The following is a 13,929-nucleotide window of genomic DNA, read 5'->3' on the forward strand; positions in this document are numbered from 1 at the left end:
TCAACTGAAGAAGCGGTTGCCGACGGCCAATGGTAAGGGGGTGGGTGGTGGCTCAGACATAAAGACCGCCTTCAACCTGTCGGGGCGGGACGAGCAATCTGATTGGTAGAATCAAGTAATTGCGGGCCAGAGCTTTCCAATGATGGAGAGCTATTCGGAGCCGGTCCAATGAGGGCCTCCAGGGGGCGGGCCGAGCCGCCGCGGGCCGGGCCCCGGGAAGACTCCGGCTGGCTAGCCCAGGTCGCCGGCGGTCGAGGGCTGCGGCCAACGTGCCGGGATGAGCGGGTCCCTGGGCCGGGCGGCGGCGACGGCGGCGTCGGCTCTGCTCCGCTGGGGGCGCGGCTCAGGCGGCGGCCTCCGGGGCCCGGGCGTGCGGGCGGCAGGCTCGGGCGGCAGCGGCTCGTCGGAGCACCTGGACGCGTTGGTGAAGAAGGACAAGGTGGTGGTCTTCCTCAAGGGGACTCCGGAGCAGCCCCAGTGCGGCTTCAGCAACGCCGTGGTGCAGATCCTGCGGCTGCACGGCGTCCGCGACTACGCGGCCTACAACGTGCTGGACGACCCCCAGCTCCGGCAAGGTCAGGGCCGGCTGCGGGCGGGGCTGGGGGGCGACCTCCCTTGGCCGCTCTGCGGGGCCGAGGGTCTGTCGGGCGGGCGTTCAGGGTACGGGTTTCCACACCGCATTAGAGCATCTAGAGTGGGGGCACGATCGAGTTGAAACTGGGTTTTGAAGATCTGGGGCTCTGGGCCAGCCTGTGCAGCGGGTTTAAGTCCTAGCGGTTCTCCGATTCTCACTGTGAGCTGCAATAGGCGTTTCGGGGCGAGTTCTTTTCGGGTGAGTCCAAGGAACATGGTGAGCAGCCCGACTCCCAGCTCTGCAGGAGTGGGGAAGTGGGGCAGAGGGATACAGGAAGAGGCCCTAAGGAGTAGTTACTTGGGGACAATTTGAGGGAGTGGCCTGTTCCGTGGATAAGGGGCAGGTACTGTTGATGGTGCAGGGAGGGCCGAGGCTGCCCTTTTTTGAGGCTCGGGGGTTCAGAGATTGGCCTGTCGTGCCTCAAGGCTGGGGGATGGGGGTGGTCAGGGACCGTTCTCTGTCGTTGCTTACAAGGAGGGGCTTGACTCCGCTTTTGGAGTGGACTTAGCTGACGTCTGCTGCTGTGGGAGAAAAAGACATGAAAATTCATGTTCGGATACTCAAGGATGGGGGGGATTTGTGGGAGATAAGGTGTCTTAGAGAGGTTTGTGGGGAGCGGGACGAGGAATGACTCCTGAGCCCTAGCTAACTCAAGCTGGCAGCTCCAGGAGCCAGTCAGGTTCTGGGGCAGAGTCTGCAGAGTCTGTGACTTGTCACTGGCTCTGGAGGGAGGGAAGAGGGCCCTGACAGTTAATTAGCAGCTTTGCTGTTGAGTCTCCTGCTGTGAACCTTCCCTGCATTCTTCTGTTTCCTGTGCGTTGAGTAGGAGGACTGGAGAAGGGAATGGCAACGCATTCCAGTATTCTTGCCTGGAAAACCAGGCCTGCCCTTTGGCTGGGGTGGATGGGGTTGGCAGAGAAATGGGGGGACTGTCCCTGTACCCGCTGAAGGGTGGCATTCCAGTTAGACTTTTCAGTGACTGAGTTCTCCCTTTCTTCCTGAGGTTGTTTAGTGACAATGTCCTAGAGAGAGTTTTAAGGCACCAAGTTCTGTGGTAGTCTGCATGCCGAGTTCTGTATTTTGCTGTTCTGCATTTGAAGTTGTCCACCATCGTCATTCCAACATGGACGAGACATGCTGGTGTCAAGGAAAGGCTTCAGGTTAGAATCCTGTGGCCAATCCATTCTGCAGCCTGAAGCAAGTCACAAAACTGCATTTTCCCTTTCAATAATATGAGGATAATGAAACCACGTGTGCCAAAGTTTTTGTGAGGAACAAAGAGAAAGGAAAACTTTTAGAAAGTGCCTGTCATCTCACCTGGCACAGGGAAGGCACCCACTAAATGGTAGCTGTTTTATTATTAGCACTTTATGACTTTAAAAGTATTTTCCCCCATGTTATCTAATCCCTATAGAACTCTTGGTTTTGGTGGGTGGAAATGAGGAGTGAAGGCAGCTTAGCATTACCAGAAGGTATGGGATCCCAAAGAGTTAGACACAACTGAGCGACTAAAAATAAAAAAAAGTAATACTACCATGAATTATGCCCACGATCCTTTTGCCTTCCTGGTCTACTGGAATGCTACCAAGTGGCTGGCTTTTTTCACATACAGGGTGAGCTACTGTCTTCATCCAGCAGCAGGGTGTCTCTGCTTATAAGATAAGATAGGAGTAACTGCAGTCTCAGCTGGGACTTTGCCTCGCCACTATGGCCCTTAGTAAAAAGTTGTGTTGTTGATATCTTGCTTAGCATAAAGTTTTGAGAGCCTCCAGTTTGTGACTTTCAGTTCTCCTGTTTAATATAACCAGTGGATGGTATAACTGAATCCCTTTGCTCTATACCTGAAACTTTATGCATCAACTGTACTTCAATTAAAAAAAAAAATGTTTTTAAATATAACCAGAGGTAGGCCATTCTGCAATCTGGCCAGTGAACTTAAAGTAAGAGCAGGAGCGAGAATGTTTTTGCTAAGAACACTTCTGTGTTTGACTTTCAGTCTTCTGTTCTTAAGTGTTCAAACCATAGCAACAGGAATTTAACCCTTAAATGTCTTGACTGTTGACCTTCATCAGACCATTAGTTTAGTTAGTAAATGTGTTACATGTATATTGAACATAATACATGTCTTTTGTTGCCTATAAAAGTAAGCATTAGTGTAAGTCTCAACCTCCAGACTTAGGGCAGGGCGGTGTAAGCAGGTGAGGATTAGTTTAGCCTGGGTGGGGCTTTGAAACTTGAAGACTCCATCTTTTTGCTTGCCACAGCTTTGAGTTTACCGCTAGAGACTGACAGCCTGTCTGATGCTAGCTCTTGCCAACCAAGGATATGCCTGTGTGCCTTTCCCAGACCCAAGGTCACTTCTAGTAACAGGAGAGTTCAGTTCAGTTCAGTCGTTCAGTCGTGTCCGACTCTGCAACCCCACGGACTGCAGCACGCCAGGCTTCCCTGTCTGTCACCAACTCCCGGAGCTTGCTCAAACTCATATCCTTCGAGTCGGTGATGCCATCCAACCATGTCATCCTCTGTCGTCCCCTTCTCCTCCTGCCTTCAATCTTTCCCTAGAGGGCAGACAGAATGAAAACCACAACCGGAGAGGGACTCCTGCAAAACTGGCCTTTCCTGCTTTCTTGTGCCAGAGGCGGCTGAGCTTTACAAAGAGCCCAAGCTGGAGGAAGACTCTCAGACACTGTCTCCTGCTTCTGGGCGCTCGGTCCGCGGAGTGTGGTGCCCAGAAGCGTCAGGCTGAGACCTGAGACCCAGGGAACCAGGGCGACTGTGAGGCAGCTTTGCACTTGGTCCTTCCTCAAGTTTTTTTTTTTCCTTTTTTAAAACCTGGAGCACACATCGAAGACAACCACAGTGGGACCCAAAGGGATAGGGACCCATATCTCACCCCTGGTCTTAACAAAGACTAGTCTTTACTTTCGGTTGCAAAAGAAACATGTGTTCATGGGAGAAACTTGGAAAACAATGATGAAAACCTAAAGCAAATGAAAATCCACTGTAATTCTGGTGGAAACCATAAACCATTATTATTAACATTTGGATCTACCTTCTAACAGTTTTATTTTTTTTTTAGTAGAGTTGAGATCACACGTGTCTATATATAGCGTTCTGCCATCCTGAGAGCGGGGAACATGTCTTTTGTGACTCCCGGAGCACTGTGTGTGTTTCTTGTGCAAAGCGAGCTTTCAGTGAGTGTCTCAATGAAAACTGCTTCTTTTCTTTATCATTTTATCGTAAACTCTATTCCATGCTCGTAAAAACATTATGGGCACTGGAATTTCTGCCTATTCAGATTACTCTTGTATTCTTCACGTAGAGAGCAGTGTCTGTTGAATGAATAACCATCATCCTTTGTCGAATGGTTCTTAAGCATTTGAAAATAGACTCAGCCTCGCCAGCGTCCAGGACTTTAAGGCCGTAGTAAAGCTATGATGTTAGCAAGAAGTCAGATCAGGAGTGTGCGTACGTGTCTGTGGAGGGCGGGTTGTATGCTGCAGACAGGGAGATAACGTGTGCCCACCCTCTGGAGGAGAAACTCTCAGTACCCGGGCAGGTTGAAGGTGAACCGACCTGAAGACCCATCTGTTTCACTCGCGGGTATTTAGTCTACAGCAGGGATTGACAAGCTTCCTTTGTGAAGAGCCAGAGCATAAGTACTTTAGGCTTTGGGTGCCCAGTGGTCTCTGTTGGCACCCGTTCAGCTCTGCCGTTACAGTGTACTGCAGTTAGGGACGACACCTAGACAAAGGAGAGAGGCAGAGTTCCAATAAAACTTTACTTATAAAAACAAGGAATTGGAGCGGACTTGGCCCGAAGGCTGTGGTTTGCCACCCCTTGGGCTGGAGAGACCGTCCCCTGCCTGTGAACTTGGAGACTCCTGTAAGGATGTGCAGCTTCTTTGTAGTAATGAAAAGTGGGCAAGAAAGGATCTTGGTCTCTTAGCAGCAGACTGAAGAAAGCAACTGTGTCATGTGATGGGAAACTAAGCTATGGTTAAAAAATTAATTAGATCTAAAGGTATTTAATCTGACTGAATCTCAGAAAACACAATGTTTGGCCAAAAAGGTGGCTCAGTGGTAAAGAATCCACCTGCCAATGCAGGAGACTCGGGTTCAGTCCCTGGATTGGGACGATCCCCTGGAGAAGGAAATGGCAACCTGCACCAGTATTCTTGCCTGGGAAATCTCATGGACAGAGGAGCCTGGCAGGCTATGGTTCATGGGGTCGAAAAAGAGTCGGACATGACTTAGTGACTAAACAGCAACCAGTTGCAAAAAGGTAATTGTGACTTAATGCCGTGTGTGTATATAAATGTTCAAAATGTGAAGCGGTCCCATGGATTGCAGATCTGTGTGTCATGCAGGTGGGGCTCGCAGGTGGGGCTCACAGGTGGGCAGGAGTAACTGATGCCAGCCCCTGGCCAGAGGCCACCTCTGGTGGTCAAGAACCTGGCCTTTGGACTTCCAGGCACCAGGACGCAAATTCTAGCTCCACCATATGCTATCTCCATGACACTGGTTAAGTTATTTAACCTAAGAGCCCTTATTTCTTCATCTGTAGAATAAGGATACATACCTCTGTAAAGGTGAAATAAGATTAGATGTGTGAAAAATGTAAGAGTATGAAACTCAGAAAGCCGTAGCTCAGGAAATGGTATTTTTATTGCTGCATGGCATGCTTCATTGGTGTCCCCGCATTCTTTCCCTCTGTTTTCTCCGCTGCATATGTTGTCAGAAGAGCATCACTGTGAGTGGGGTAGAGGATACTGACATGGAGAGAGTAGCCACAGTGCGCCTGGCACTGTGGGAGCTTAATTCCTTTCACCAATTTTAACTTACTTAATCTTCATAATAAATCTGTGAGGCAGAGTTATTCCCATTTTACAGAAAAGGAAACAGAGGCTAAGAGATGCGATTTACCTGAGGCTGTATTTACAAGCCAGCCAGCCAGGCTGACCCCTGAACCAAAGCCTTGTTCCTTTTGTGTGCCTGTTCAGTCGTTCAGTCGTGTCCGACTCTTTGTGACCCCATGGACTGTAGCCCACCAGACGCCTCTGTCCATGGAATTTCCCAGGCAGGAATACTGGAGCGGGTTGCCAGTCCCTCCTCCTGGTTCCTTCTTGGCACTGTGGTTTACTTTTCCTCTCCTGAAGCTCTGCTATTTTTGATGCTTTTAGCTCACATTATCTCAAGCAGTCCTACCTGCTTAAGTGCTTAAGTACTCTTAAGTTAGGGAATATGGAGAACTACATGACTCCAGAGGACGTGACGTAACCTCACCAAGGAGTAGAGTCCCCTAATTGGCAGAGTTGGAATTAACCTGCATCAGACTCTGAAGCTCCCGTCCTGAAAATCTACCGGGAAAAAGGAAAACTGCAATCACGGTGCTCTTATGGTTGATTGTCCAAAGCAGGAATGACGTCCAGTGTTCTGAAATGTCAAGAATTTTAGAAGCACCTTTTGAAAGTTCTGGAAGGGAATTTTCTAGAATGTTTTCCCCCTCTGACTTGATACTTTGGAATATTAAAATTTTTGGTGGAGCAGTGGGTGTATGTAGAACTGATTTTGTAAGAGACTCCTAAGTCCCAGTCCTGGTTTTACCTGTTATGTAACTTTGCATTCAGCATTTTCTGTCACAAACAGAATCACATTTTATCATCTATAAAGTATGGTTATCATTAAGATCCATTCTTGGCTATGATTTTCTAATTTTTCAAGAATTGCTCTCTGGTTTATTCCAAGCGATAGATGCAAGAACTACACAAATATTCACACTTACATTGTAGTCACTGAAAATTTAAAGGGTGAGAAAAATTAGCCATACTTAATTGATTGTGACTTCATAGAATTTTAGTTTCCAATTTATGATTTATAGTGTTTTGTTTTTGGGAGTTTCTCACTTCACTCTCTAAGAAGCAGTTGGGTATTTCCTTTAATATTTAAACTTGTAATCAGACTTTTTAAAACATGGAAAATGGCATCGTTTTTAGGAAAGATGTTAGAGCTTTGCTTTGACATCAGCCACCCACAACACTTGATAATCTAAAAATCAAAGAAGCAGGTAAGTTTAATTATGATAAACTGTCAGCACTGTCGGAGAAGGCAATGGCACCCCACTCCAGTACTCTTGCCTGGAAAATCCCATGGACGGAGGAGCCTGTTAGGCTGCAATCCATGGGGTCGCTAAGAGTCAGACACGACTGAGCGACTTCACTTTCATTTTTCACTTTCATGCACTGGAGAAGGAAATGGCAACCCACTCCAGTGTTCTTGCCTGGAGAATCCCACAGTGCCATCCTGTGCTCTGAGGTGGGTTCTCCTACGTTCTTGAAGTGTAAGTGATCAGCACAGTCACGGGCCATGGGGTTTGCAAGGAATCAGTCTCCCCTGCACGTGACTGTGTTGGATATTCAGAGTGGTCCAAAAGCCCACTTGTTTCAGCAGTTTTGGTGGTAAGAATGGATTCCCTTCCTTCCTTGTCGTTGGGCTGCATGGTCTGCAGCAACATAATATTCAGTGAATGGGACAAGCCTGATGCTGTGGTTGAGCATGGTACAACCATGGTTGAGCATAAAAACAACTGATGAAAGCAAATCATTCTTTTCCTCAACAAAGGTTTTATTTTAAAACATCATACTTTTTAGGATTAAACATGTGGTTTTGGGTGGCCTTCAGAGGGCAAATTTTTTCACCTTTGGAGTGTTTCAAAAATTGTAGGCACTGGGACTTCCTTGACGGTCCAGTGATTTAAGACTACACTCCCAATGCAGGGGGCCTGGGTTCAATTCCTGGTCGGGAAACTGAGATCCTGCATGCTGCGAGGCACGTTAAAAAAAAAAAAAAATTACAGGCGTTCACCAAAAGAATCAGTAGATATTTATTGCTATGGAAAGCTTAATGCACGTATTATTAATTGGGGGAAAAAACCCATAGTGTTGTGCAGATAAATGGTTTGTGTACATAAATGTAAAAGATGTTTAAGAAAGTTTAGAAGAGGTAAAAAGTTCATGTTAAACGATTCCTAATCCTCCCCATCATAAATTTTTAAAAAATGAATTATTGGAAACATAAGTAAATTCTGATAGTCTCTTTGTGTTTGAGAATAGAATTTTTTAAAAAAAAATCCCAAACACACAACTTACATGCTAAGTAATTATTTATGTAGTACCAAGCATCAGAGCAATGAAAAACCTGAATTCTTCAGAGTATTCCAGTATGAAGACATTCTGATGGTTCGTGGAATTTGCCCTTAATTGATAATCTCCAAACCTCCAGCTGGCTTTTTTTTAAAAAAACAGAAACCCAGAGTGGCTTCGAAGGGAACTTTTCAGAGCCTATAATGTTGTAACCATTTCTTCATCCTTGAAGTCTGTCTGCAGAAGAAAGATAAAACTCTCCAGCGGCAACCTTCTAGCGCTGTCCTGGTCAGCAAAGTTGCTGTTTTTTTTTTAGGAGGCAGTGACTTAAAAGAGAAAAACATAGGGTATCATGGGACTGTTATTTGTAAAATAACTCATATTGGCCATCTTACTTGGTTGAACACATCTGATAATAAATGATGGGGCATCAAGCAGAAGGTTTTGTATTGTTTGTTTACATAAAAACCACCACTTGACTGATTTCTAAAATTTGCCTAATACGATCTTTTGCTTGAAGAATCTGTTGACTTTTCTGTTTCATTTATTTGTATGTTTAAAAAAGTACACTTCAATCTCAGGCTCTGAGTCAAAAAGACAGTAAAAGATGAGGAATTCAGAAAAGGTTTTTTTTTGTTTTCTTTAATGTCTTAAGATTGAAACCACATTTCTTTCATAACCATCACCCTCATGGCCCAGCTCTGAACAGAATCATCAGATGGTTGCCCTGTCCCAGGAGGCGCGTCCTCGCGCTGTGTCCTTGGAGCCACTGTCCTTGTCTGTTAGTGCGGGGCATGGGTCTCCCTCGGCCTGTGGCCCTGCGCCTGGCCCAGGACACGGGCCTTTGTGAGCCCTGGGCCCTCCCTTCATTTTCCTCAGTCCCAACGAATTCTGGGCTGAACCAGCCCAGCTGTCCCATCTGAGGGGCGGAATAGGGCCAGAGCCATAGTCTATAGACACAGGAGACGGATTTTTGCTCGGTTAAGAGAATCATTCAAGATAAAACCCAGTGACTCAGTGTCTTGCTTCACCAACCAAGACAGGCATGAAGAACTCTAGGTGGGGGCTGCCCAGTCTGCCAGTGAGTCACTGTGATGGGCCCACCTTCAGTCGTCCATTTGGAATTGAAGTTGTGGCATTTCTCTTTTTATTTTGCAACGTGGCTGGCACAAGCATGGGGAATATCACCTTGTGTATCTTGTGTAGCCTGCATTAACTAATCAAGTACTCTGCCATTATCCAGGGTCAGTTGTGAGTCAGGTCATTTATGAGAGTTTTTCTTACCTGATTCTCGTAAAAACTGTGGGATGAAGGTAAAAACAGGATGGAGGCCTCTCAGTTTATTTATAATTGGAAGAGTCAGGGTTTTTTTGTTTGTTTGTTTTGTTATTTATTTATTTGGCTGTGCTGGGTCTTAGTTGCAGCGTGTGGCAACCCTTGAACCCTGGCCCTCTGCCTTTGAGAGCTCAGAGTCTTAGCCACCGGACCTTCAGGCAAGTCCCAGAGAGTCAAGGTTTAAACAGCAGTTCACTGGACTCTAAAGCTTACGCTTTCCCCAGGGATGAGGAGCAAGGGAGGGACAAGGGGTGTTCTGCTCAGAGCAGGGAGACTTGTCGTCATGCAGGTTCATCTTTGTTCGTTCCAATGACCTTCGATGTTCTTTCCCCGTAGGCATTAAAGACTACTCCAACTGGCCCACCATCCCACAAGTGTACCTTAACGGCGAGTTCGTGGGGGGCTGTGACATTCTCCTGCAGATGCACCAGAACGGGGACCTGGTAGAAGAACTGAAAAAGCTGGGGATCCGCTCCGCCCTCTTAGATGAAACAAAAGACCAGGACTCGAAGTGAGGGAAGGTGGCCCCGGGCGAGGGGCCGCTGGTGTCAGCGTGTCACCACCAGAGAAGCCTTACCCGTTCAGGTTCCCAGTCTTCAGATGACTGCTTGCGCTGGTTCCTCCAGTTTGTAAGCAGCCAAGTGATTTTAGCATGTCTGGTGTTTGGGCAAGGAAGATCCTATCTCGAACATAATCGTAAACACTGTACTGTCATAATCAATGTTGCATTACGAGATTGTTGTAAACAAAATTCCTTCTTGTTTTGTCCTTTGCTCTTTGCCTGATTCAGGAGTAAACCTGGGAGCTTTTGAATCATTGTTATTCTTCACGGGTCCTCCACAAATACGTCAGTCTGCAAAGATAATATACCAACCCCCCCCCACCCTCCCCCAGTTTTTCGTGACTTGTTCTGTTAAGAAAACTGATGGACAAGGAAGAAAATAAGATAACCTGGGTTTTGGGGTTTTTTTAAAAAATAAAATGCCAACCCAGGGATACTGCATGTGAGTGGTTATTCTGAACAGCAGTAAGTCTGTGCGTTCATCTGTTCCGGCTGCTGTAACAAAATGCTGTAGACTGAAAGGCTTATAAACAATGGATGTAGATTTCTCACAGTTGTGGAAGGCAGAAGTCCAAGGTCAAGGCTGTAGCAGATATGCTCTGTGGTGAGGGCCCACTCCTGCTTCACAGACAGCCGTGTTCCCACTTTTGGGGCCCCTTTTGTTAAGGGCACTAATCCCATGTATTAGGGGTCCACCCTCACGACCTGATCACCTCCCAAAGGCCCCACCTCCTAACACCATCCCTTTGGGAGTTAGGTTATATGTCAGCATAGGAATTTTGAGGGGACACGGACATTCGGTCTAGAAGGACTTTTAGTAACTCTGACCTTTGGATTTTAGAAATTAAGAGTGAGTCTCATACTCTTCTATTAAAATTTCCATGAAAATTGCCATCAAGCTGTGCTCTAATTTCTTGAGGGGAAGTAAGTGTTGTCAATGCTGAGAGGCGCTGATGATCCAGTTGGAGTCCTGGGCGGGCTGGACTGGCAAGAAGTGAGGGGGAGACACGAGGGGGCACCCCGCTTGCCCGTCTCCAAAGACCTGTGCTTGGCCAGCTGTGCTGCACTTTGATAGGAAGCGGCCATTAACTCCCTCCAGAGCATGGGATCTTGTGAACCTTTTATTCCTTAAAAATAGGGCCTTTATAAAAAAAGAACATAATTGGAATCATAGTTGAGATCTTCCAGCGCATGGTATCTTTTAACAAGACTGTTTCTTCTCCACCTGAGCTGAAAGTGGAGCTGGAGGTAAGCTTTACAGTAACTCATAGGAAGAAAGCCCACTCTTACACCTTGGGGTCCCCACAAGCCTTCATTCATCTCCAAGGGCTTAAACAAAGCATCTATTCAGAAGTGCACAGTGGCAGAGGTAGGAAGAAGCTGCATTTTTTTTTTTTTTTTTAAAGAGCAAAAGTAATAACAAAGAGGATGGCTTATTTCCCCAGAGCCGTTCGGGAGGCTTGCTCTGTGCTGATCACTGAGTCTACATGAATGCCTCTTGGAAAAGCTCTGAAAACGGATGGACTTAGTGGGGTAAAGATTGACCTGCCCGGTGGTCCTGCAGGTCTCAGCTCCTGGCTCCATCCTTCCTGCACCCCCCCACCCCCCACCCCCCCAAGAGCCTGTGGAGAAAGGAAAGACGAATTGTAGCCCCCCACAGGTCGTTGTGGGCTGTCCTATTAGATGAGAGGGCTGGCCTTGGTAAATTACAGAACTCAGGGCTTCAGGGGAAAGAAAAGCAGATTATTGTCACAAAAGGTTTCATGTTACACGTGTTGTGTACTCTTCATCCCATCAATACCTTTTGTGTCTGCTCTACACTAAGAGCTTACACAGACCCTTAGAGGAGGTTGGAGCTCATTTGTTGGAAGCATGTTTTACAAATGAAAATGAGGGCACTGGAAGGAAGCCCTGTGCTGCTACCATGCCAAGGCTGAGCCAAGCCTGTGACCTTGTCTTTTAGAAAGAACCAGTAGGAAATCACTCTCTTACTGTTCCTGGATGAGAACCAGGCTCTGGGGCACACACGTGAGTGTGCAAAACTGACCCTCGCCTTCGCATCTGGTGCTTTTCCATAATTTTGCTCCTTTTGGCTTTTCCCCTAAACCTGCCTTTATCCCTGTAGGGTTCATCTAAACAATGAAATGATGAGAAACATTTGCAGGGAAACATCAATGTAGGAAACCTCCCTAGAATATCAGCACTGGGAGAGAGCCGCCAAGTAAATAATTGGACTCAGAGGCTTATGAATCATAGTGAGATCATATCAGTCACCAGAGAGCTTAAAAGTTTAAGCAATCACTGAGCTCTACAAGGAATGGAAATGTTCTTTCCAGCAGTTCATTAATACTTTCTTTCTCTATGCTTGACACGTCTTTCCCAAGTGGGAAATTGAAGATGGTATCTGATGTCAGTCTGAATAATTTTAATGATCTGCATAATTAGAATTTGCCGTGATAATTAGAACAGTGACACCAGAATCCCTTGTACAAACAGCAATGTCACACATCATCTGTTTTAACTATGCAAGGTCTGCTTCACAGCTTTCCACTGCAGGACATCGGCTGTTACCATTTGATTTATTGGATTTTTGTCACAACTTCAAAGTACTGTGTTACTAGACTGTTGGAAATAGAGGAGGTTATTTTAGAAGACTAAACATTTGTATGAGTTGAGGTTTGGGAGATATTATAGAACAGAAGGTAAGTTTTAAGACTTGTTATTGGCCCTATTGAATTGAGTAGAACATGGGTCCTCACGCTTTCCTGTAATTATTAAAGAACTACCATTTGTTAAAGAGAAAAATTGTATGTTGAGAGGTTGGGTCCCTTGGTATTCGTAATGGGAGAGATTGCGCCAAGGGTTCAGAGGATCGACCTTTGTGTTGGCAAAGTTAAGTTGGAGTAAATTTAAACCAGAGGCAAGGAAGCTTCCAGGTTTGTTTCTGAGAGTCACTGGCCGGCAAAAATAGGTATTGGTGGATGGTCACAGAAACAGAAGTAGATTTGATAGCTATTAAAAAAAAATAGATTTCATAATCCACTTGAGAATTTGGAGCAGATCTGGTCCGAGTCTAAGGGCTTCCCTGGTAGCTCCGCTGGTAAAGAATCCATAAGCAATGCAGGAGACCCCAGTTTGATTGCTGGGTCGGGAAGTTCCCCTGGAGAAGGGAATGGCAAAGCACTTCAGTATTCTTGGGCTTCCCTAGTAGCTAAACTGGTAAAGAAAGCTGCCTGCAGTATGGGAGACCTGGGTTTGATCCCTGGATTGGGAAGATCCCCTGGAGGAGGGCATGGCAACCCACTCCAGTATTCTTCCCATGGGACAGAGAATCCCATGGACAGAGGAGCCTGGCGGACTGCAGTCCATAGGGTCACAAAGAGTCAGACCTGACTGAGTGAGTAAGAAGTGTACCTTGCTTCAAAGATCTTTTCCTGACTGCAGCCAGACTGGTCTTCCATACACACTTCACTGGCCTTCTCACTCTCTCCCAGATTGCCATCCCTGACGGCCTTTCCTCACCCCGTTCTACCCCCACAACCCCTTCTTTTCCATCACACCAGGCTGTAATCGCCGTTTTGCTTGTCTTCACTCAAGGATCCCATATAAGTAGCATATGTCATGCTCAGAAAAATATGTAAAAAATAAGTAATATTTTCTGTTCTTTCTAGATGAGTCACAAAAGAAGCATTAGGTCCTGGACTTCCCTGGGGGTCCACGGTTGAGAATCTGCCTGCCAGTGCAGGGGACACAGGTCCGATCCCTGGTCTGGCAAGCTTCCATGCTACAGGGCAGTTAAGCCCACGTGCCACAACTACTGAGCCCATGCTCCCTGGAGCCCGTACGTGTGTTACTCACTCAGTCCTCTGACTTTTTGTGACCCCATGGACTGTAGCCTGCCAGCCTCCTCTGTCCATGGGATTCTCCAGGCAAGAATACTGAAGTGGGTTGCCATAGCCTCCTCCAGGGGATCTTTTCAACCCAGGGATCGAACCCAGGTCTTCTGCATTGCAGGCAGATTCTTTAACATCTGAGCTACCAGAGGAGCCCATACTCTACAACAAAAGAAGCCACAGAAATGAAAAGCCTGCTCACTGCAACTAGAGAGGAGCCCCGGCTCACTGCAACTAGAGAAAGCCCTCGCTCAGCAGCGAAGACCCAGCAGAATCAAAAGTAATAATAAATAAATAATTTTTTTTTTTTTAAATAAAGATGTAAGAAGTGTTAGGTTCTTGCAGTTCACCAGAGCGGCAGCAC

General features: G+C 46.6%; 1 protein-coding gene across 1 annotated transcript; it reads left to right on the top strand.

Moving 5' to 3' along the window:
- Positions 1-194: 194 nt before the first annotated feature.
- On the top strand, positions 195-10,106 carry GLRX5 (glutaredoxin 5). The gene is made up of 2 exons (XM_055555824.1): positions 195-575; positions 9,447-10,106. The coding sequence occupies exons 1-2, from the start codon at positions 278-280 to the stop codon at positions 9,623-9,625; spliced, it is 477 nt and encodes a 158-aa protein (XP_055411799.1). The 5' UTR covers positions 195-277; the 3' UTR covers positions 9,626-10,106.
- The last annotated feature ends 3,823 nt before the right edge of the window (positions 10,107-13,929 follow it).

Source organism: Bubalus kerabau, chromosome 19, assembly GCF_029407905.1.
Source record: "Bubalus kerabau isolate K-KA32 ecotype Philippines breed swamp buffalo chromosome 19, PCC_UOA_SB_1v2, whole genome shotgun sequence".
Classification (NCBI taxonomy): domain Eukaryota; kingdom Metazoa; phylum Chordata; class Mammalia; order Artiodactyla; family Bovidae; genus Bubalus; species Bubalus kerabau.

Bases quoted from the DNA above. Each gene is read 5' to 3' on its own strand.
- GLRX5 (XM_055555824.1), top strand. From the start codon at position 278: ATGAGCGGGTCCCTGGGCCGGGCGGCGGCGACGGCGGCGTCGGCTCTG. The intron at 576-9,446 runs GTCAGGGCCGGC...CTTTCCCCGTAG, and splicing joins CGACCCCCAGCTCCGGCAAG to GCATTAAAGACTACTCCAAC.